This window comes from Chenopodium album, chromosome 22, assembly GCF_948465745.1.
Source record: "Chenopodium album chromosome 22, dcCheAlbu1.1, whole genome shotgun sequence".
Lineage (NCBI taxonomy): Eukaryota > Viridiplantae > Streptophyta > Magnoliopsida > Caryophyllales > Amaranthaceae > Chenopodium > Chenopodium album.
Window position 1 is genome coordinate 15,732,418 of NC_137855.1, and position 24,822 is coordinate 15,757,239.

General features: G+C 35.0%; 1 protein-coding gene across 1 annotated transcript; it reads right to left on the minus strand.

Annotated features, from left to right (window-relative positions):
• Positions 1–1,856: 1,856 nt before the first annotated feature.
• On the minus strand, positions 1,857–24,112 carry LOC145603768 (DNA gyrase subunit A, chloroplastic/mitochondrial-like). The gene is made up of 27 exons (XM_081659750.1): positions 23,575–24,112; positions 22,946–23,015; positions 22,787–22,852; positions 21,510–21,611; positions 21,326–21,370; positions 21,138–21,236; positions 20,929–21,015; positions 18,068–18,138; positions 13,689–13,797; positions 13,532–13,594; positions 11,576–11,641; positions 11,397–11,485; positions 11,137–11,185; positions 8,913–8,999; positions 8,718–8,811; positions 5,416–5,486; positions 5,234–5,323; positions 4,605–4,730; positions 4,364–4,521; positions 4,073–4,154; positions 3,842–4,006; positions 3,628–3,729; positions 2,883–3,019; positions 2,618–2,738; positions 2,482–2,536; positions 2,287–2,386; positions 1,857–2,186 (listed from the first exon to the last, which is right to left on the minus strand). The coding sequence occupies exons 1-27, from the start codon at positions 23,985–23,987 to the stop codon at positions 2,063–2,065; spliced, it is 2,841 nt and encodes a 946-aa protein (XP_081515876.1). The 5' UTR covers positions 23,988–24,112; the 3' UTR covers positions 1,857–2,062.
• Positions 24,113–24,822: the final 710 nt, after the last annotated feature.

Here is a 24,822-nt window from a genome sequence, read left to right on the forward strand (position 1 = left end):
TCTTCTTTTCTAACAAGTAACAATAAACCTTTAAGGTAGGTTAGGATTGATAAGAGAACTACTCACACCTCCTTTCCTTCAAATTAAATATAGAATATACATCTAGAGCCTAAGCACAAAGGCATTCTACTCCCTTCAAAAAACATGTACCTTGAAAAATTGCATCTTTTAAAGTTGTGGACTCTCATTTTACGCTCTTAATCCCAAAATATAATCAAAATTCAGATGTCCTTTGCATCTCATAACAACAAATCTAATAGCAATGTTGAAAGCCACCTTTGTACAATTCTACAATCCCCAAAATTGCATCAAATTGAAAGAATAGAAAGAGACATGAGGGGCTTTCATGGGGTAGTGCTCGGAAGTTGGTATATTTCCCTTGCTTATAGTGTTTCTAGTTCTCCATTAACTTCAATTATCTATCTACTATTTTTTTCTTCCAAAATCCAATCAAATTTAGGGAAAATAGATGAATACCCAGACCCTAAAATTTAAAAAAGGATAATACCTAAAAATTTAAAATCAATCAAAACATTATGAAACAATTGAAATTAAAATTGAAAATATCTTTGAAGATTGTCAGTGACTTTGTCGTTGAAACTTGAAACCAATAATTCAACCGATTGAATGGGAAGATGAAAAAGTACGTAATAATAGAGAGAAGGTATACAATATTTTTTAAAAAATCTTGTAATATTAAATGGGGGCAAATGCGTAAATACACATTTTTGGGATTAAAATTGTCACAACACTATTCATAAGAGCAAGATTCTACTTTTTATAAAGTAAGATTATAAAGTAAGAAGTAAGAAAATGTTAATCAATCATCACATCATTTAAGGGTTAACTAGTGTGTATCCCGGGCAATGTTACAGGTTGTTAATTTGTGTACTTCTTGCTTTTATTTAACAATTATGTTGGACTATTTGTCTAGTTAGTGTGTGTAGTGGTTCGGGCATTGTCTTGGATGTCACTTTTTATTTTTACATCATATGTATTTATATTTTAATCTTGTGAAAAATAAATGAATTATATTACCTCTAATTTACTTAATAAATAAAAGGAATATTATAATGTTATGTGAAATTTGAAACATGAATAATAGTTGGGTTTTTTTTTTTTTTTTTTTTTTTTTTTTTTTTTTTTTTGAATAAAGAATAATAGTTGGTTGAGATGGTAAAAGTATTACCTATATATATTGGAGGTTATGGGTTCGAATCTTGTTGAGAGCATATTTTATTTTGTTAAATGAAGTGGCTACCTTACGTTGGATGATGATATGGCATTGTGACATAGGCACACATACTTTGAAGAGTGCCATGTGGCACTGTTCCTTTAAAAGAAACGCCTTTTAATATATAGTATAAATTATTCTCTCTAAACATCATTCACTGAATATGTCCCCTTTCATTCCCTCATCAGAATTATCAGATAGAACTAACATTCTTTTTCAGCAAATTGCACCATTTAAATTAATACACTATTTTCACGCGATTATTTGGCTATACATATTTATATGCAAGGAAAGAAAACCAAACACAACTAAAATGAACAATTAGTTTCAAATTGTGTAGCTAACCAAACTCTGCTCCAGAATATTTTACAAAATTTATTGTACTTCATTTAAATAGTTTAATTGTTATTTTAAATGCAACTAAGCTTTAATATAGTGACTGTTTTTTATACCATGACCATATATTTTACTTTTTTTAAAAAAGGATTCATTTTTAAAAGCCTATCTTCAGTTAAATTCACATCTCATTCAAGTTGAGCTTCAACTTTTCAAGATTCCATGTTTTCAAATAGAGTCTAGCTAAGAGATTGAGACAAGTCAAACTTGAGTTGGACTCCGGAGATGCAATTTAACAGCATAAAAAAGAAAAGAGGCAAACATTTCCGTACACAATAATAAACATGGTAGATTAGGACTAAAACAAACTGCAACGAGACACTAGAAGACGTTATATACTAGTATGCAACAAAACCATAGTTTCTTAATTTATATACAGATCCAATACAAAAATGGTCAGTCTTTCTGTATATAATACAGTGTTTGAACTCCTCATCCAGCAATTTCACCTAGTAGTTGAACAACTTCATCTTCATCAGGCTCACCTACTGCTGAAGAAATCAAAGACGCTGACTGAATCTTCCCAAGATGATCAAGCCGCATGAGAATAACACCCCTGACAGAAGAAAATAAGCATGTTTAGATCAGCAAGCCAACACTAACATCAAAATTATCTTAGCCAAGACTGCACTCAACACCAGAATTCTTTTAGTTACCTGGCATAACGTGATTGTATCGAGATATCACGAACTTTAATTCTGTTGATGGTTCCACTCTGGCTAACCAAGATGATATGTTCATCACTTTCTCCATCTTCTGCCAAAGGGATGCAAGAGTATAAAGTTAATAGGAGTCAAATTTATACGCATGAAAAGGTTAGAAAAGAGTAGCATACTTAAATGCAAGATTACCTGAGAGTGAAAATCCTACTACAAAAACAGCAGCTAATTGGTCTTCAGATGCAAACTGAAAATGCACATGAGATACATATTTACAATCATACCCAAACCAAAATCCGCTAAAATTGTTCAAGTAGATCCAACTTACTTTATATCCAATCAACCCAACCCTGTTTAGGGGTGACAGGCGGAAGCTGCTCAATGGAACCCGCTTCCCATAGCCGCTTTCTGAAACAAAAAGAAGCCATGGACCACTCGTTCCCTTTTTCCTGCATCAAACAAACACATATTCTTATAAGCTGCACACTTGCAGAGTTACTTTACAATCTAAGGTAAAGAAGCTAATATAAGAGACCACAAGGAAAAGATCAAGCAACTCCTCAAATGCCTCAATAAGGTACAGATAATCTTACCATATACCATATTCATCTACATTTTGGTCCAACTCTTTTCTAAATGTTGCAGGTATGATATCCATGCTTGCCATCTTATCCCCATTTTTTAGTTTCATGGCAGTTGTACCTCTTGTATTTCTTCCAAGGGATCGAATCTGGAACCATTAGTACGACAACATGAGTAAATAACATCCAAGGCATGCTATTTCATTATTGAACAGCACCACTGCAGCATAATCGAGTATTAAGTGCACAACAGAAAGAACAGATATCCAGATTATTATAGGCCTTATAGCGGTTAGATGCAACTTCATAACTAAAAGTATGTCTAGAAAGAGTTAAGAAGTTGGTACTTGGCAAACATAAACTAAAAATTGCTAGTATGTTAAGTATCAATAGCTTCAGTAGAGTAACCAATTCAGTAGTGGTAAGCCCAAGCGGTTAGTATGTTGTTTTTATCAACTTTCAGTTTAATCATGTATGTTCAATAACTGTAACAAACCTAACACTACCAACTGAGTAAGCTAATAGATCTATTTTGAATTGAACTGCTAAATGGTTTATAGCATATTCCAAATGCTCTTTGCATCAACAGAAGAGCTATAAGTACTATTAAACGCACTAGTTTCCAAGGATAACTACTTTGGTCCTAGTAATGGACTGAAAGTGACCAGATCAAACCATTATATTACACAATTTAGGTGCCAAATAAAGTCATGAATTTCATACACTGTTAGATACGTTGATCATCTATGCAACTTACAGTGTCACCAGAGCTAAGAATGACCATTCCATTTTGGGAAGCCATTGCAATTAGGTCATCATTTGTGCAACACCGTACCCATTTCAATTCATCATCTGGAACCTGTCAAATAACATGCGGAGCATATAAATAAAACCTAGCTACTCGTACTTGCTGAATCGAAATTAATACTTAAAATAATTGAATAGCAGATAATGCATAAGAGAAGACCGACCAACTGTATAGCAATTATTCCTGTTGATCTGATTGATGAGAAATAGTTCAGTGACACTTTCTTGATGTATCCATTGGCTGTGAGCATTACTAGATATTGGTCATCAACAAATTCACCCACGGGAATGATGGATGTTATTCTTTCACCATCTGACAATGACAAGATCTGGCATCCAAATAGAAATCAGAAGAGACCACAAACATTCCATGCAAACTAAATAGTTACATGTACCTGTATTAATGGTGTGCCAGCAGCAGTGCGTGTACATTCCGGAATTTTATATGCACGGGCAGAGTAAACGATACCCTTATCACTGCAAAACAAATCATGCAGAACAATTCAGTATTAAAACAGCTGGCTACACACACACACGATCAAATAAAAAGAAAAACGCATACGATCAAATAGAGGACCTGAACTAGAGATTTGCATGAAGCATTCAAGGCTAAGGATGCATGAAATTAAGTCCAATCATGACTCATAAGGACAAAATACATTGAATTGCTAGTAGAATTTTCATACCTGAAGTAAAGTATATGATCATGAGCATGGCAGACAAGGAAGTCAGACATCATGTCATTCACTCGCATTTTCCCAACAGATTTACCTATAGTTCCACGTCTTTGAGCAGCAAATGTGTTGGGTTTCATTCTCTTAACATAACCCTTTTCACTGATAGCCTGGAATATAAAGGGTATCAATAAGATTGAATATTCGGCAAGAGGAAAAATAAGACAAAGGAAGTGCAGCACAAATTAACTACCAAGATCACTTCTTCATTGGGAATAACATCAATGTCGTCCACCTGACCACCTTCGTCATCATCCAGCATGGAGCGCCTGGGAGTTGCGAACTTGTTCTTCAGTTCAATAGCCTCTTGTTCAATTAACTACAACATAGCACATACAGTAGGTTAGCTGTTAGCAACTTTGCAGCTAGACTAGTATTCTTCACTTGACAAAGCAATAGGCAAATGAGAAGAGCATAAAACTAAGGTTCCTTGTGTGATAGATTATAATAATTTTTATAAAGTTCTCCACACTAGTAGAAAGAACATAATGTGATCCAGATGGAACAAGGCATGTTGGAGATAGGTAAATTGAAGATGGAAACAGAAAAGAAATGGGAACAAGGACACGGAAACAACCATTAAATTGGAAAAACAGGAATGGTAATTAAAAGATTTCTTAAGAAAAAAAAGTTTACTGATAGTTTGGCATAATTTTGAAAATCAAATCAACAAACACTTCTAATCCTATTCTTATAATCCCCTAATTTTTTTATCCTCGGTTAAAAATAGTTTGGAAATTCCATACTGACCAGTGGAAGTTGAAGGAGCAATGTGTAAATGGTATCACACAAGAATATTGAACAACATTTCTGTCTTTTTACCTGAAGAATTTGTTTCTTGCTCGACAATAACTCTTCCAATCTACAGATTTGTTCCATCAGCGATTTACCCTCGTCAACAAATTTGTTTCTCTGGCAGCATCAGAAAGATTTACTTTAAGTATACAAATAACAGGTGCATGTAACCTAGTATACTAATGTTTGGAGAAAGATTTGCACTGCACCTCAAGAACAGTAAGCTTTCTTAGATTAATATCCAATATAGCTTCAGCTTGTTTCTGAGACAAACTATACTCTGCAAAAGTGGACACATTAATATAATTACGCACATACTATTTTCGTTCCTTTGAGTTAGTTGCAATTACTATTTGCACAAAGATTAAAGAGACAGGAGAGATAATATTATAATTAGAGTTTTATGTGATAGAGAATAGAAAAGAGAGTGTTTGAAATGGATTTATAAGAAAAAAGTAGAAAATAGAGTGTAGCATATGATGTAGGTAGGGGTAAAAGTGTAGAAAACTTTACCAGACATGGACAAGAGAGGAAGTGCAACCAACTCAAAAGAATGGACAAAAAAAGAAAAGAGTAACCACTAACCAGAGCTAGAAAACTTGCGTGGACCTGAGGTTTATACGCGCGCAACTGACTTTGCACATAGTGGCCTTAATTTTAACATAGTAACCTTATTTATAACATAGTAACCTTTATTAAAACTTTGTGACCTTTAATATAATTAAAACTTCTGTGACCTTATTTTTAACATAGTGACCTTTATTATTCATATTGACCACTATATAAAAATTTTCATTTAAAAAAATTAACCTCTTATTGCCTTTATAATATCAAAATGACTTTTATTTCAATATAATAACCTTTATTTTAATATAGTGACCTTTTTTTAATTAATAAAACATCATAGTGTCTATAATGTTAGTGGTCCATAATAAATTAGTGTGAAGCAGGTCCATTTAAGAGTTTGTATAACGAGAGATACTCAGGTAGTATGTAAGTAAACCTCACGTAGACGTTAAGACAAATCTAAATAATCCTCACATGATTATGTTTTATCTTTAGATTAAATGACTAATAGATTTCAAAGTAACCTTAATAGTGCCAAAAGTCTGAACAAGTAAACAAAAACTAAAGGAAGTATTATAAAAAAAAATAAAAAAAAATAAAAAAAAAAAAAAGGGAAAATGTCTTAGAAAAAAATATCTTAGTCTACACTATTTTAATTGACTTAATTTGTCAAATAGTACCTTAAGCATCATTATCTTTTTCAAAACTACACCTTGTTTCATTTTTCCGGTGAAAAAGTCAATTTTCCGGCAAATGACTTTTTTTCGACTTTTTCTTAGTGTGTGTAACACTTAACACTCCCTTCTTTTATTTCTTTACCTCGCACAGTAAACTCCCTCTCCCACTAATGTATTGGCTCCAATTCTTATCCATCCGTACATTCTTGTCGCTTCTTTTGATCGTCTTCCTTGAGTTCTTTTCTTCCTACTGTTTTCCTTTCTTTTTATTCAATTTTTTTTGTAAGCAAAATGCTGGAAACTAACAAGGTTTTTTCAATGAACTTTCAAAGACCTGAATTGAATAGTTTAATCAAATTTATACTTTCTTCTAGTTTTTATTAAATATCACATATCATACTTACAATTAACACAGCAAACATCCTTTTCCATCCAACAAAGAAAGGGATTTAACCCTAAATGTCCAGATATGTAACACAATAGGAACAAGTACATACCACCAAAAACACCTACAGCTCCATTCCTCATGCTCTTTTAATTTTATTGAATGACTTGCTTATAATCAGAAGATAACAAAGGGAAAAGGAAGGGGAAAAAAGAAAGAAAAAACAGAGTGAGAAGAAACGCGACTAAGAAGGGAAAATTTTTGGAAGAAAAAGATATAAAAACAGAGATCGGATGCAAGCTTCAACCACACAAAAATGGAAGTAGTAAAAAAGCTCAATAGCTTAAAATTTGACTTTTCCACTGGAAAAATGAAACAAGGTACTTTTGTAAAAGAAACAAATTTAAGGTACTATTAAAAAAATATAAATTTCAAGTAAGGTACTAGATGGTCTAGATCACAAAACAAGCACAAAAATAAGGAGCTTTTTGACAAATTTTCCTATAAACAAATCTCAATCACTTTTACCTAATATTTCAGTATTTTCAGGAGTTATTTATTTGCTTATTTGTTGATAGTCCCTTCAAGATCATCAGAGGTTAACTCTACCGTATACAAGTGTAACTGAATTCTAATTTGTTGACGAAAATTAACATCACACTCATACAAGATGCCCTCCTAATTACAAACTCAGAAGAAAGGTTCAAACAGATCTAAAATCAACCCCTCTTTTCCAACATCCCTTAAACAGCATTTAGGTCATCAAAATCCAGTTTCTAGTTACGAGTATGTATCGTCAACACAGTTGTTACTTGTCTCATGATAGAAATGATTCCCTTAAATTAAGTACTCCCTCCATTCCTTAAAGTTCTTCCCTGTTTCCAATTCAGTCCTTCTGTCGCTGTTGGCTTCATTACTACTTTGACAAGAAAAAACTCTTCTCTATTACCCCCCCCCCCACTATCCATCTCCTTAGACCTGTTTATACCCTACCCCACTCTGCCTCAACTAAAATCACCATATCACCAATCTATCGTTTCTTTCTATCTCCTATTTTCCCTCTCTCTTCTTTTTTTAACTCTCCTCCCACCTCCATTAGCAGATCATAATTCCTCATTCTTGCTCACTCAGCTACCTAATACCAGCAGGTTACAAAACTTACATATTAGCCAACTTTCAATGAGTCAATGCATTAATTTATTAATCATGACATAATAATTCAGGCTCAATAGGCTCTATGGATACAATCATAAGTACCCAATTGTTTGTTCAGAAACTACATAAGAACAGCAGCAGCAGCAGCAGCGGCGGCGGCAGCGGCGGCAGCAGCAGCGGCAGCGGCAGCGGCGGCGGCGGCAGCAGCAGCAGCAGCAGCAGCAGCAGTAGTAGTAGGAGTAGCAGTAGTAGTAGCAGTAGGAGTAGCAGTAGTAGCAGCAGCAGCAGCAGCAGCAGCAGCAGCAGTAGTAGTAGTAGTAGTAGTAGTAGCAAAAACATTAATCAAAGACCAAATTATGAGGATTTTTTTTTTCTTTTTCTTTCAAAGGGAGTTGAATGAGAATGGGGAGGAAGGGATTATATATAGGGTCCTGTGGCTAAGGGAGGTGCAGTTATTAGTTCTTCACTGGACAGGGTTTGAAGATGCGTGTTTTTACGAAGAGGAGCCCTAGGGACATGGGACAATAGGCAAACTTCTGCCTTTTTCCTTGTCATTGCATACCATAGGTTATATACAAATTGCAAATTCAAGATTATATTACATTATTTACGTGGAACTGTTTTTCACACCCCATCACCTTCCATCAAAGAATATAGTACATTAAACTGGAAAGAACGACGATCTGACGTGATTTAACAAATTGCAAACAAGGTATCGGAAGCTTACTATTCATCAAATCTGCTGATGCCATTGCATTGCTTGATGCTTTCCTGATTACTTGAATAATTTCATCTAAATTATCAAGCCCCACAATGATACCCTTTATATAGAAACACAAGGGGGGGAAAAAAAATCAAACACCAGCTACATATACAAGGAAATCACATAGGAAACATTTCAAGCTTTAATATTTTAAAGTACCTCCACAATATGCTGTCTCGCCTGTGCTTGTGAAAGCTTAAACTGAGCACGTCTTTCAACAACTGAGCACCTAAATTCAAGAAATGCCTGCAAGATTAAAATTCACAAAATCTGAGATGAGCTCAAAACAAGTAGCTAGTAACGCTTTACAAAAATGGAAAGTGTTGGAAACTGTCAGTCATGCATTCATATTCCAAACAAAACACAGCTTAACAGACACCATTAAATCCCAGTTTCCACACAAAGGAAGGCTCCAATAGATATCACAGTGACCCCTTCTACAATCAATTGTACGGTCAAGTACAATTTATTGAAGAATATTTTAATTAAGTTTGTATTAAACGGCTGGATCCTCCAATAATGATGAATAACCTTCATCTCTTCACTTAAACAATCAACTTTCAGAAAATTGCTCACTTTCCAAGGTACCCTATCTTTGGGGTTCGGGAACATTTGGGGGAAATCAAAATACAAGAAAAAGATATATACTTGTTTTTGGGGGAAAGCAATAAAATTAATAAGTTAAATGAAGTCAAGGTTTTCATTCGTCATTTTTACCCAAAGTTAGATAACGATTAAGTTAATCATTAGGATTAATATGCTCATAAAGGTGCAAGAGAAGAGAGAAAATCTCATCATTTGATACTCCTATAGGAAAAAGTTTTTTCTTACAATTTTACTGTCCCCCATTTATAAGGTAGCTGCTTCTACTATAAGGTACCCAGGCAGCTAATAATATGAGCCCTTGGAGGACAAACGAATGGCTTCGATTACTTCATAATTTCATAGTAGAAGAGCTATGTTGGAAATTACACAAATACAGACAGAAGGAAATAAAAATATCAATTGTATGTATTTAGGATAAGGGATAGCAGTCATAGAACATCTCAATATACTATATCAAATTAAGTTACAGTATATCTTTATGCAAACTGACATGATCTAAATACCTAGTGAAGATTATTTTATGCAGGCCCGTTATGTAATATGATTAAAATTAATTTGAAGATAAAGATTGACATGCTAATATCTTCAGACCAAAACTCCTAGACTCCTAGCACCAAAATTCTTTTCCTTTAAGGACCTGTTTAGATCATTGCAGGAGCTTTAGCATATCACTGACCATAGTATCTACAAACTATAACATATTTACATATCTACTTTATGATAGTCACCACAAATTTTACCCCCGGTCCCCCCCTTCCCCCAACCCTGTTCTTGCTCCTAGTGCTCATATAAATATTTCACCACCTTTTTACTGTTTTCAGAATTTATTTTATCCTATAAATATTCCATTTAAAAATTACGTTCAATGAGCATATGCTAAAAAAAGTGAAAACATTTTTTTTTTTTTGATAGTTTGAAATGGTTACAAGGAGCATTGCAACATACAGATCTCCCTTCACCCAACAAACAGTGGCATGCGCTTTTAATTTTATATTTGTAATTTAGTATTTATATCAAAAGATAAAATGTCAGTCATGTACATACTGAATACTAGTATCCCATAAGTACTTTTAATGGTAGTTTCTAGAAAGCACACAGATGCAACCTGCTATGACCTCCACAAAGTGAGGGAAACTAATTCACTGACTCAGCTAGATAACGTCCATGATAGTATCAACAAAGTTAATTGCCCAGACTGATGAAGAATTTCTCATTGGAGATTGGACCATCTGAATGACTTTGTTTATCTCTAATTATAAATCATTAGGTGCAGGCATACACTGCTAAGATGCTACCTTTAAGAAAAGAATGATGTAGAAATTTTATGCTAGTTCCCTCAACAAATTTATGAATGGGAAGAGATCAATGTACTTTAAAAAGAGTTTTAGCTTTTCTTTGCATTCTTTTGTTCAAATATGAAGATTATGAAATATTGCACACCTGTTAGATTCCCTAAAGAAGTACAAAGGACTTGTTATATAGCTAAAAGGCATACTTAGCCAATACATACTAAAGAAAATACTTCCTTCGTTTCTATTTAGATGACACGTTCAATTTAGGCACACACTTTAAAGAGAGGGGAGAGAATGTTAAAGCAAGTGGGTAGACCATGTGCTTTAGCTTATTTAATCAAGTTTGTGGTGGGGTCAACCAAAAATAAGCTTCCCAAAAAGGAATACATGTCAACTAAAACAAAACTTCTCTAAAAGGACTACACGTCAACTAAAAAAACAGAGGTTGTAAATACTAAAAGGAAATAACAGAATCAAATTGTTACCTGAAGCAACTCTTTCAAGCCCATCAGTTTAGGTTGTCCATTAAGAATCCTGTACATTTAATGATAATTAATTATCAAAGGAAGCCTCAGAAAAGAAGTGATCTAGTTAATTCATTAAAAAGGAAAGAGCACATCAAAAGTCAATTTAGCAAGGATGGATGCAACTTTACATCATTTCCATAAATTTCAAAAATCATCAGTGGATGAGAAGTATGATGAAGGGGTGGATGAGAAGTATGATGAAGGATACCAGAACTTACCCAACCATGTTGCAATTGAAGCTGGACTGAAGTGCAGTAAGACGGTACAAGTTATTTAGAACAACTGACGGTTCAGCTCCCCGCTTCAACTGCAATAATGTTATAATAATATGGATAAGTGGATCAGCGACATGGTAACATATTATAGATTTAGCTTACCAACACTAGGAATTCCCTACCTCAATCACTATACGCATCCCAGAACGATCACTTTCGTCACGGATGTCACTTATTCCTTCTAAACTCTGCATAAAAAATAATGGAAATGGTAACATGTCAAGTTAGGAATAACATTCAGCATGTAATAGCATGTAGTCCATTTAAGAGTTACATGCATATTAGGCATTAGATACACAGAACCAGCAGAAGAATAAGATAAACATTATTCCTCCTATTATCATAAAGAATCAGGATTTAGTCCACAGTCACATAAGCACAGTAAAATTCCCATAAGCGCTTATAAACAGCACTCAAAATTTCAGGCAGCTAATTCATATTATCTATCAACCTCTTCCTCATCCTCCACAACTGGATCTTTGCCTTTATTCCAACTTTTCTTGACTTTACATCAAATAATAATATAACATTATGTCACTTTATATTAATGTTACTCTACAATATCTATGTAATTTTCTTAATGTGTAAAAACTGCTAAAATGACCCAACTACCCAAGACTTGGATCAGAAGGATTATGTAGACTGCTAGAAATCTCTCCTGTGCAGGCAGGCTTCATTTGGTCAAGGTGTTTTCTCTATAAAGGAAAAAGCAATCCTTCAAGAAAGCTCTGGTGTCCTAGAAGCACACGTGTCTTCCCATTTTCCCAAAGTATGTGGGGGCTAGACTATCACTTCTTTGGGTGAACGGAATAAATCTGCAGTGGTTAAGCTTCTTTGGGATCCTTCTCACAAAGCTGACAATATGCAGATTATAGGAGTGCATATATTTATTTCAACAACAAGAATTTATGGTCCGCTGGTATTCCTAAGAAATGTTCTTCGGTTATGGAACTCTGAAGTGCCAGGAGTTGATTGATGGTATTGCTATATGGTCCTCCTTCATTCATAATGGTGACCTTAGTATCCTAAGATGGATTGGAAGAGAGGTTTCCTCATAATAAGGCTTCCCCAAAAAGTCTTTTTATCACATGGCTTGCTTTGTGGAACAAACTGGTTGCTAAACAGAGTTTGACTTTGTGGCATGTTCCTTGTGACCCTCTTTGCTTCTTTTGTTTGACTGAGAATTAGTGTGTGTCTCACTTGATTTTTGCTTGTTCTTATTCTAAAAACATTTGGAGACAGGTGAATGATTTCCTTGGTTGCAGGGAGCCTGTGCAGGGGTTTACTGAGGAAAAGCAATGGCTTATTAAGCATTGCTGGAAGTCAAGTGCAAAAGGAAGGGTCTATGGCCATGTGTTTACAGAAGCTATTCACAGCATTTGGATACAGAGAAATACTTTGATGTCCATAGGCAGTTGCAAGTCTTCAGATTCTGTCTTTAGGGATAGAAAATTTTTAGTATAGCACTGATGTATGGTTTTCTATTTTTCCTGGTCCGTTACTTTGAGTGAACCCTTTCCTAGAAGGTGGCATCCAAAGTTCTGAGTCCGGTCGGGGTTTGCGTGGCCTGTTAGGATGCTGGTGCTTGGTGCTTGGTGCTTGTTACAGTCTTGCCTTACGAGGCTGTAATTTTTTCTCCTTTTGGCAATTTGGCCCAAAAATAAAAATAAAATAAAAGAGTATGCTAAACAGTCAATTCTCATTTTATAGCATCAGATCAGTGATTCAGTATCCCTTGCAGGTTAACAACCTCTTTTAACAAGGGACAGAAACAAAAATATTTAGTTTGATAGCCTTTATACTACCAATTTATACAGCATCTGGTTGGCTGGATGGTCAATCTTTAATACCCATCCGAGAAATTTAGAAATTTACTCAAATAAACAAATCTAAGCACATATAAGCAACTTAGTGAGGACAATTGAGATTGGGAGCTTGAAACCAAAAAAAAAAAAAAAAAACCCTTAGCGTACAGGCATGAGCATATGGCATTATTCATCCATGCATATTGGACAGTACAAGTTCCCAATTATATGCTTTATAGACCATGCAGTTCACATGTTAGAGGAAAAAGCTACCTTATTTTCAACATGTTCAGCTATCTTCTCAACTAGAGTGGCTTTGTTTGTCTGGTATGGTATCTGTTTCATTTGTAAACACCGCAAATTAGATCATACTTGGGAGGATAGGAAATATCATTCAAAGAGAAAAGCTAATCACAAGACAGATGCAGACCTCTTTTATAATAATAGCTGTACGTTTAGTCTTAGAATCGAATTGTTCTATCTCAGTCTTTCCTCTTATGACAATGCGTCCTTTCCCGGTTCGATATGCATCAAGGATTCTATAGAGCATTAGACATAAGTCCAGGTTATAAACCAATATACCAAATACATAACGACTTTGATAAAAGTAATTTTTTTCAAAAAGAAGATACTAAAGAAACTATTGAATTTGTTTTTAATATTCCACACATATTAAATTTCTAGCATTAACTCTATCAGTTAGTTCCCTGACCGTTTAGGAAACAAATACAACAACAAAGCCTTAGTTCCAAAATGAGTTAGCTAACATGAATCGTCATAGGGAACCGTACGATATAAAAAAATATAAAAGGACATAACAAGATAATCATTTGAAAAAGTTTGAAAAAAGGTGAGTAAAGTGAGTTTTAAAGCATAAGGGAGTTTTAAAATAAAAACCAAGAATAAGATTTGAGAAAGTTTTCAAGGAGTTTTTAAAATGTTGGGAGTAAAAAACATACAAGTTCGAGAAACTTTAGCAAAGGAAATCAATACAGTTCATAAAACATTAGTGGTATAAAATAATAAAATAAATACAAAAAAATTTTAAAAAGTATATATATATATATATATATATATATATAATCACAACCCTCCACAACGCCTATCCAACACAATTATTTCCTCGATCCCCAAAGCACTCATGTCACTCTTAATCACCTTCTTCCAAGTTTTCTTAGGTTTTTCCCTACCTCTCGCAATCCTAACACTTTGCAATTCTTCAAGCCTCCTTACTGAAGCGTCACTTGGTCTCCTTACATGGCCAAACCATCTCAAGCGATTCTCCCTCATCCTGTACTCAATCGACGTAACTCCTAATTTCTTCCTAATTATCTTATTCCTAAAACCGATCCTTTTTTGTATGGCCACACATCCATTGCAACATACGCATCTTCGCCACCTTCATCTTACGCATGTGGAAATGCTTTATGGACCAACATTATGTACCATATAACAATGCAGGCCTTATTACTGTTTGGTAAAAGTTCCCCTTTGATCTATGAAGCACGCTGGGATCACATAAAAAAACATGTCGCACTTTTCCACTTCAACCAACTCGCTTTAGCCTATGAGCTACATCTCCATCTAATTCTCCATTATTCACGCACTCTTCCACTTCAACCAACCCACTTTGATTCTATGAGCTACATCTCCATTTTTGTCTCCATCTTTTTGAATAATTGAAACCTTGGACAATCTTCCCAACCAAGGTGATCATCCCTACCTCACTTTTTCTCACACCGCTAAACTTACATTCCAAATACTCCGTCTTACTTCTGCTCCCCTTAAAGCCACAAGACTCCAAAGTTTGTCTCCACAATTCCAACTTACTTTTCACGCCTTCTTTTGTTTCATCAATCAACACAATATTGCACCAGGGTATGTCATCTTGAATTGAACTCGTTAATTCATCCATGACTATAGCAAAAAGAAACGAACTAAGTGTAGAACCTTGATGAACTCCAATTGTAATAGGGAACTCTTTAGTCTTCCCAACAATGATTCTTACACTTATACTAGCTCCCTCCTACATGTCCTTAATGATGTCAATATATTTTCGCAAAACCCCTTTCCTTGTTAAAGCCCACCTTATAATACCAAAAAAATATTTCTCATCCCTGATTATTTTATCACAAGTTAATTCAAGCATAATGACATTCCCTTAGTTTCTCTCCCTTCTCGTGATTCTTCCATAACTCTTCTTCCCTTCCCTATCTCAGATCTGTCCCTTTGTTTCCCATCTGATTCCCTTCTATTTGTATCATTTTTAGTTTATCATATAAACATTTGCATACAATATGAGCAAGGAGGACTCATACTTCTCACTTTCTCAGTGTCATTCACTAGTACGAGATCAGGTATGGATATGCAATTCACTAATATTAGATCAAAATGTACTGCTTTCATGTATAATTCACCTTTTTTTTGGGTTGTGGTGGCATTAGCAAATTAAGTAACTACGGATGGAGAAACATGATCATTTCTCACATTTAATTTCAACCTTTAAGGTTTGATTCTTTCTGCCCTAATTTGCTTTGCTGCTGACATACTGTAGTTGAGACAGAAAACATAGTTGAATTTGCCTGAAAGATTTCTGCTTAATTGAATTATATTTCACAATGACATTAACTTCTATTCTTCCCCTCTTTTCTACATGTTCAAAAATTCTTGTTCCTTGTATACTCTGTTCTCCTACTTCTAACATCTTCCATTTGATGGAGGAAAGGGAAAGAGCTTGAGTGATCTATAAGCAACATTGGAAATTAAATAATTATCTCTTATTGATATTTTAGCTAAATCTATCAGAGTGTTTCCTGAAGCAAGCGTAGCACTACAGACAAAAATGAGAAAAGAAATGCAATAGAAGCAGTCAAAAATGATGCAAAAACAAGTCAACCAGGAAAAAAAGAAAAAAAAAAAAAAAAAAAGACTTCCTCCGTTTCTTTATAGTTGCAACGCACACAATATCACGGTATTTAAGAAAGTGGTCCTTACATGATATAATACACTTAAAATGGGTTAAAAATGTTAGGAGTATAATCAAGTGGGCCATGTGCTTTAATTTAAGGTAATAGTACAATTTTCACTTAAAAAACCTTCCTTTTTATAGTGTGTTGCAACTATTGTGACATTTCCATTTAAGAAAAGTGTTGCAACTATAAAGAAACGGAGGAAGTATAAAATAAAATAAATTGACAACCACTATATAAAAGGAAAGGAATTTATGTTTTAAAAACAGTAATTTTAATAAAATTCCTAAGGAATGGAAGGATTAAACAAGAGATATTTGCCACAAAGTGAATAAATAATGCAGGCTTAGGTGGTACGAGGAAAAAACTATGACATTAAAGGGAAAAGAAGAAGATCTGGTAATGGGGCTAGTGGATGCAGGGAAGGATCCCACAAACCAATATTGTCATATTTCTAAAAATTCAAATGGCCTTATCTAACCCATTTTGACCACAGAAATTAATATTTATCCCTGAATTCTGTAACTGCCAAAACTCCCAATAAATGATTACACCATTGTCTGCCTTACTAACAACAGTATCACAAACTAATTTATTTTGTTTTAATGTCCTTTTTTTCAAGGGGCATAAACAGTCAATTTACATCCAAATGAATTTGCGCTTTAGACAGCTAAATTGCCACAGTAGTGACAAGTAAAACCACCACATCAAAATTAGTAGGTAATTTTACAATATTGGCAGGTTTTTTTTTTTAAATTCTTCTTCCAGTTTTTTATACAAGAAATATCTTTTTCCCTATAATAGAAGTTACGTTAAAATGTTGCCGATCCATTCAGCAGATGTTTCTGTAGTCTAAGGGGAAGAACATGAAGGGACTCTAAAGTCTGAATCTCGAAGCAGCGATATTTAAGTGTTCTCCAGCTTCTCCCCTCCCTTAAACCCCCAACAGAGTAAAGACAAAAGATACCCAGCAGGAATCGTAGGTATGCCAGATGCATCATTTTTGTACCCACCATCAAACCACATCCATGCATGTCCCAAGTGAAGGTGATCTAGAGAGATATTTATCCATCTCATTGCCATTGTGAAATTCATTTAACCCTTCAAAATGTAGGAAGAGAACTCAAGAATCCTCTAAACCTCATTTACAACTTCAGTAAATATTCAAGAGGAGCCTATAACTCTCTTGCCTGTAACAGAAATATAGTAGCCACCATATGGATATAGAAACAGATAGGAATCCTGAAAATTTAGTTCCAGTAGCTATAATTTCCAAAATAATCAATTGCCTCTAATATGACCCACTTTCTTTTTCCTAACCTCACAATTGGGTTTGTTTTTTTAAATAACCTCAAATAACATCAACAGATCTCATAGGCAGATAGAGATATTGAAGATTACAATAACACCCAGTGAGGAACCCAGTCAAGCCAAGGCCTTGGAATGTTATGTTCTACGCCAGTATTACCCTTGAAAACCATGAAGTAACAATGATTGTGACTTTTACAAAATCCATCAACAAGAACTACCCAAGGAATTTCCCTGATGTTTTTGAACTGTGTCTATATCACAAGACTACAAGAGTGTTCTAACTGTAAGTAAATTCATTTATAGATTCTAAACAAAAAGGATATGCTACAGTAAAGATTTTCCATGCAGAAAATAATGCAAACAAACACCTTGTTTCAGGTGTTCCAACTGAACAAGCTGTATAATCACTACACAAATGACAGAATTTAGAAAAGCAACTAAACAGCAAGCTTAAATATTAGGGGCAGGTGATTTTCCTATTAAAAGTAAAATTATATTTTGAAGATGACAAAGACGAACATAAGCTTACCCAAGGTTACCCATAATAAGACCTCCAGTCGGAAAATCAGGTGCTGGCATGGATTCCAACAGCTCCTGAAGCTATTACAAAAGCCCGAAAACAAGATTAAAAGATTTACCAAAAAAAATAAACAGAAATGTTAATTATTTTCACAAACTGCTATGAACTTTTCAAAAGCATATAGAGCAACACATCACCGTGGCATATTATTAAATAAAATGTTAATTAGAAATTATATCAAGTTTTAGATTGATCAAAATAGATATATATACATATATAATGGTTAGGATAAGAGAATAATAGAGTTTGATTGTCAATATAAATAAGTCATATTAACTCTAAAGTGTAAATTAAATACAGCTATGTTAGGTAGTTTGAAAATTAACAAAATTTATACCATTGAAAGAAGCTCAAAATACGCTTTTACATAAGATTCAGTAATCATATGCCTGACAATATTATCAGGGTAAGAGAGAGAGAGAGAGAGAGAGAGGGGGGGGGGGGGGAGACTGAGAGAGGGACAAGTAAAAATAAAACACAAATTACGTCAAAAGAAGATGGTGATAATGCAGGTAAACTTTTATTATAAAACACGTTTAAAGAAGATGGAAATATATACATATATTGATAAAGTTGCTTATTTTTTCTATTAATGAAAATTTAATTATGTTGGTGATTTTCTTTATAAACCTTCAAGTCACTTTTTACCCAAAAATACTTGTAAAAAATAAAAATAAATAAATAAAAATAAACCACCATACTAGCACAATAAAGTACAATATAATCACAGAACACACGGCTTGTTGCATAGATAGTAGTATATACACATGAATTAGGCAAAGGCTCAGAGCAACACTGATCACTAATCATTGGGCGTATTACTTTTACGGGGTGTTTGGTTCACATAGGGTTATGACATCAAGAAAGGGAAAGAAAAGAAAAGGAATGAAATTCACCTGAGTTTCATATGTTGTTTGTTTATACATAGGAGAAAGGGAATAATTGTCTTTAGAAAAAAGTAGTTGTTCTCTGCAACTGTACTACCTCCATGCCTCTACCCCATCTTGATTTCATGGCTCCACCCCACTCACCGCCCCAAAATTACCAGTCCCACAATTACCAGCCCCACCAGCACCTTCCCATGTCATTACGTAACCCACCAACACCACATTGACCACAAAACCCCACCAGGACCACAACCACCTCACATTTTCGGATCTAAATTTGAGAAAAGGGAGGGGAAACGATGGTTATCGAAGGACCACCATATGTCCTCAAGGTACCTCCCAAAACAACTCACTAACACCACCAAAACAAGGGAAAAAAAAAAGATAATAAGAGTAGAGAGAAGAGGAAAGACGGTCGACAGAATTGGATAACAGTTATGAAAATTGGAGGACGGCAATGGATATGATAGGTTAACGGTGGCCGCCGATTGTTGATTAAGATTGGGAACCATTGTTGGAGAGAGAAAGAGTAGGTAGTGGTTGTGGGGAAAGGGAATGAAAAATCCTAGGGGGTATGGGGAATCAACCCAAGAGGACTCTAGGGAAAAGTGAAAAAGGAAATACGGTCAAGGTAACGACAATTTAGATTCAACAAACAACATCAAAGGGAATCAACCCTACTAATTCCCTTTTCCTTTGACGAAGACCTAACAAACAGCACCCTAGTATTAAATCAATCTAGACAAGTTTGGGTAATTTACACCACCTCCTTTTTATAATGTTCATAACACATTTCATTTATATTTGTTTTATAATGTTCTTGACATATCTCCTTCATTCCATTTTTAGCAAACCCTTTTTACTATTTTACTTTTACCCCTCATACCTCACAATATTTACACCTTCCCACTCATTCTTTTATTTCCACCTTTTTTTACACCCACCCATCTTTTTACAATTTCTTAATTTATCCTTTTATTTACACCAAACCACTTTTTACATACACTCTCTCATTTGTATTAATTCTTGTTCCAATAGTAAATGTTATAAACATTATCTCCTTTATTCCATTTTTAGCAGATCCTTTTACTACTTTACCCCTCATACCTCACAATATTTACACCTTTCCCCTCATTCTTTTATTTCCACCTTTTCATACACGCACCCATCTTCTAACACTTTCTTAATATATCCACCTTTTTTTTACACCCAACCACTTTTACATACACTCTCACAATGTCATAAACATTATGTATAATGTTATAAATATTATGAGATAAGCTCGAATAAGTTTAGGAAAATTCAAATAAAAAACATTTTAAGAATAGATTTGAGCTCATAAGATAACATAGGAGCTATTTATCACATTGCTACAAGGCATGGAAAGATTTACGAATAGCCAATAGCTCAATCAACAATATGCCTTCAAAGAGTCTTCGGTAATTATATAGATAAAATCACTGCTTCCACAAGTTTTCACTTCCATAATTACCCATTGATTAAAACTGCAGAAGCAAAGCATTTATTACCAAGAAGAATAAACATTCCTAAATTCTGGTACATCTTTTGAGTACTTCGATCTGTGTGCATATATCTAATAACTTAAAGAGGGGGGAAACATAAAATGGAAACCAAGCCTCAAAAGACTCTGAGCTTATATTCAATGCTACATGAAAGAGAATTAACATTGCAGAAGCATGTAGTGAATCCTAGACTTCCCACAAAGGCTTCACATCAACAAGTTCTAGCTTTTATGAGTTTATTAGAGAATCTCTAACAAAGGGAAGAACAGGGAGGAATGAAATTTACATATACCCAAAAGATATTGGGTACAAAGCCTAAACACCACCACCATATTGCATCAAAGATCAAACTAGAGGCATGTTTATCTAAAATATTTGAGGCTTGAAGAGTAGAACTTACTGTAGCTTCTGGATTATGAATCAACACAGAAAGTGCATCGACCAACTCTCCAAGATTATGAGGGGGGATATTAGTAGCCATTCCTACCTGGATAAAAGGATATAGCAGCTTTAGTTCAAATTCTTGACAAAAAATTGAGCCAGTCGACATACTAAGTATAGGTGCAAGGAGGATTAATAACATTGATAATATTAAAATACAAACAGTACCGCTATTCCAGAAGAACCATTCAACAATAAATTTGGTATACGAGAAGGAAGCAGAGATGGCTCTTGCTGTGAGCTATCGAAGTTTGGAACAAAATCTACCTGCATCAATAACAATAGATTAATAAGTAAAACTCTAAAGCATAGGACTTGGTAGTATAAACTCTTGAGAGCAATGATAGAGAACTGACAGTATTTAGGTCTAAATCCGCCAACAACATTGCTTCAGTTAACGCCTGCAAAAAATAAATTGAACAATAGAGTTATACCTAAAAGCCTAGCAGCAATGAATCAGACTATCAGAGATGTGTACCAAATATGAGCAGAACGATCATTTAAGGTAAAGCATGGTGCAGAAAGATAACAGGAGTTTACTTGTAGTCTACATTCTGTGTATCGCATTGCAGCAGGAGGATCAGAATCAATTGAACCAAAATTTCCATGTCCTTGAATGAGTGGGCTCCTTAGAGAAAAATCCTTCAAAACAAAGCAAAAGTTTCCAGTTGATTCTTGACTTATTTCAACATATAGATAAGCCAAGGAAAGAATCTTGCAGCAGAGTAAATCATATAAAGACTATGCATCTAAATAAAAAATACAGGCATGGCTTCTTCGATGAAATGAGAATGTGGTTTTCAAACAGTGGCTCGAGCTTAGTTGCTTTCTAAACGGTCTGTACAGATATTCTCTCAAGTCTATTGTATATGGGCTTTGAGCCGTTTACATTAACCAATTAATCAAACATCATGCCAACAAGAATAACCAGTTAGACATAGAAAGTATGATCATGATAACACTAGCACTTAAACATATCTAAATATATAGCCAAAATATATCATGTCAATAATATACTTGAGAGATCTTCATACAAAGGTGTCCAACACTTTTTCAAGAAAGACAAGTCCTTTTTTATGGAAAAGAAAGAAAAGTTCTCTTGCCAAAGGAATAAATGATCAACATTATTTCAAAAAGAATTCTTTCAAGAGCCTAATAAAGACAATATGCCTTGACATTTTTCAATGATAGATTGATATGAAACAAATTTGGAGGAAGCATCATCCTTGGATTTTAAAACCCAAAACACAGGCACTCAACAAATGTACCTACAGAGCCAAGCCTCATTTGACTTTTCTTTCTAGGCCCACTTGAAAGAACATCTCTTCTAGAATTCACTCCACAGTCGCCACCTTGTCAGCCACTTCAAATTACAATGAAACTTTTCTACATGCCGCATGCATTATGACATGAAAAACTTAAACACAATTCCAGATTATAAGAAAAAGATCGGTCATATCAACATTCATCATAAAGCTAACAGACATAATGTCCTCATCGGAAGACCAATAAGAGCATGCTGGAAGTTGAAGGTACACTCTTCATCAAGATGACTTTTGGCAATTTTCACAGACAAAATTGACCGAATATCATTACTCAAGAGCCCTAAATACATGGAGATGATCATTAGAACAAGGCGTACTCAATTGACAAACCCCACATCTGATTTCCTCCATTAACTCAGAAGGTGAAAAACAATGCAACAGCAACAATCAAAAGAAAGCTTGCAACAAATTATGACCAATTAAAAGCATAAAGAAACGAAAGAGTTGATGAACCACTGAATAGTATGAAGCTATGGCACATATCTGTCTTACCTGTGCCATGCGCACCAATGACTCGTAAACAGCAACATCTCCATGCGGATGAAATTTTCCCAAGACCTTCAGTGTAAACATACCATATTAAGTGTTCAGCATGCCAAAGGGCACAAAGATTTCAAGATATCAATCAGATTTATGTTCAGTTTTTCTAACCTCTCCAACAACTCTAGCACACTTTTTGAAAGGTTTTCTAGACGAAAGGCCCAATTCATGCATTGCAAATCTGCACCCAGAACATCATACAAGCCAGTCAATATTGAGGTCTCAAGAACAAGTTAAAGTGTGCAATCTCCTCAAAGCACAAATCTTTTGAATCATAATGAGATTGCAAGGGGTTGGAATGGAGTTTGATACCATAAGTATGAGACTCCATAGCATTAAATGCTCAACCAAACATTGGAACGGATTCTACACCATTCCAAAAGGCCCAAACAAACAACATGGTATGGGTTCCTAATCCATTCCATTCCAATTTGTTGAACCAAACGACCACTTAGTGCAAACTACACACTACACTGCACAATGTTGAAAATGGGTTTCCTTCAAGCAATTTAAAGAACAAGTATTCCATATAAGAACACTATACGCGATTAAATTCTATAAATATTAAGCCGAACTAGCTCAATGCAACCAAATGCAAGTACACTACACCAGCTTTTTGCAAATTCTATAGTCAAATGAAGTCAATATTCCAATATCCTGTTCAAATAACTACAATAAAAGCATTAATTCTCCAAAATTTTCCCAAAAATAAACCATCAAATTAAATAAACTACACTCACAGAATTCTCCGATGAACAGGCTTAAGTCCATCCCGAACATCGGGCAAAGCTCGACCGAGTAAAACCGACATAGCATACGCCATATAAGCCTCAGTAGCCTCCTTATGAAGCTCAGTAGGTACAATCCTCTCACCACTAATACCCCTATCCAAAAGAGAAACACTACCATTTCCATCTTCTCCATTAACAACCCCAGCTTCACTCTCCTCCCTTCGCTTCGCTTGAATCGTCGGACGCCGAGGATTTTTAACAGAGAAGAAACGGAGCTCCGAGAATGGCCGAAGCTTCGCGAAACTAGGGGACCGCCATAAATGGTGGTTGTAGCAGCGGAAGAGGCGAATGCCGGCAGTAGAGAAAGCCATGGAAGAAGGATTTGAAGGAAGGAGATTGTAATTGAAGGAATGGATGTTCATTCCATTGAAAATTTGGGGAAAATGGAAAGGATTCCAGTGAACAGAATGAGAGTAAAGAGATTGTCTGGATAATATTAAACCCTAAAATTAGGGTTTATGTTAAAGCTTTTTGGTTTTGCGCGCCAATTCTTTTTTTTTTTTTTTTTTTTTTTGGTTGCTTAATTTTTTCATAATGCTTTTATAGTTTCATAGTGTACGGGTTAGTATTCAACTATATTAGGTCTCGTGTTATGCACGGTTATTTCACGAAACTTAATCAATAAGAGAAAAAAAATATTATTAAAAAATATGAAATTTTGACATTTGCTACCAGGAAAAACACCACGGCACATTTGCTACCTGTTAAAAAAAATTAATTACTTTGCTACCACCTAAATCATAGTTTGTTAAAAATAACTACCACATGCCTTATTCTATTACAGTTTCCATTAGTGGGGCCCAACCACCATCCAGCCACCCCTGCTCCCTACTACCACCAACGACCACGGAATCACACGCACAACACCTGCCTTGTCTCACCACCACGCACAACACCTCCCTCCACCGTCACCACCCTTCTAACACCACCGCAAAACATTGTAGCACCGTAAATCGCGGCAGCCAGGTCACCTCCCTTGTCTCACCACCACGCACAACACCTCCCTCCATTAGCAGCAGTACCGCAGCAAAACACCACGCACTGTACCTCCCTCCATTAGCAGTAGCACCGCACCTCCTTTATCTAACCACCACGACATCAAATCGCGACAGCAGCAGTGGCATCGGCAGTTAACCACGGCAACAACAATGGCCTAACGCGGCCAATCACCGTCACCCAACTCGTCCAATCACGATA

What these genes read in the sequence shown, in the direction of transcription:
- LOC145603768 (XM_081659750.1), bottom strand. Translation starts at nt 23,987, where the DNA reads ATGAACATCCATTCCTTCAATTACAATCTCCTTCCTTCAAATCCTTCT. An exon ending in CGGATTTAGACCTAAATACT is followed by an intron (nt 21,237 to 21,325) that starts GTCAGTTCTCTA and finishes TTATTGATGCAG; the next exon opens with GTAGATTTTGTTCCAAACTT. An exon ending in ATCAGCAGATTTGATGAATA is followed by an intron (nt 5,487 to 8,717) that starts GTAAGCTTCCGA and finishes CCACTTTTGCAG; the next exon opens with AGTATAGTTTGTCTCAGAAA.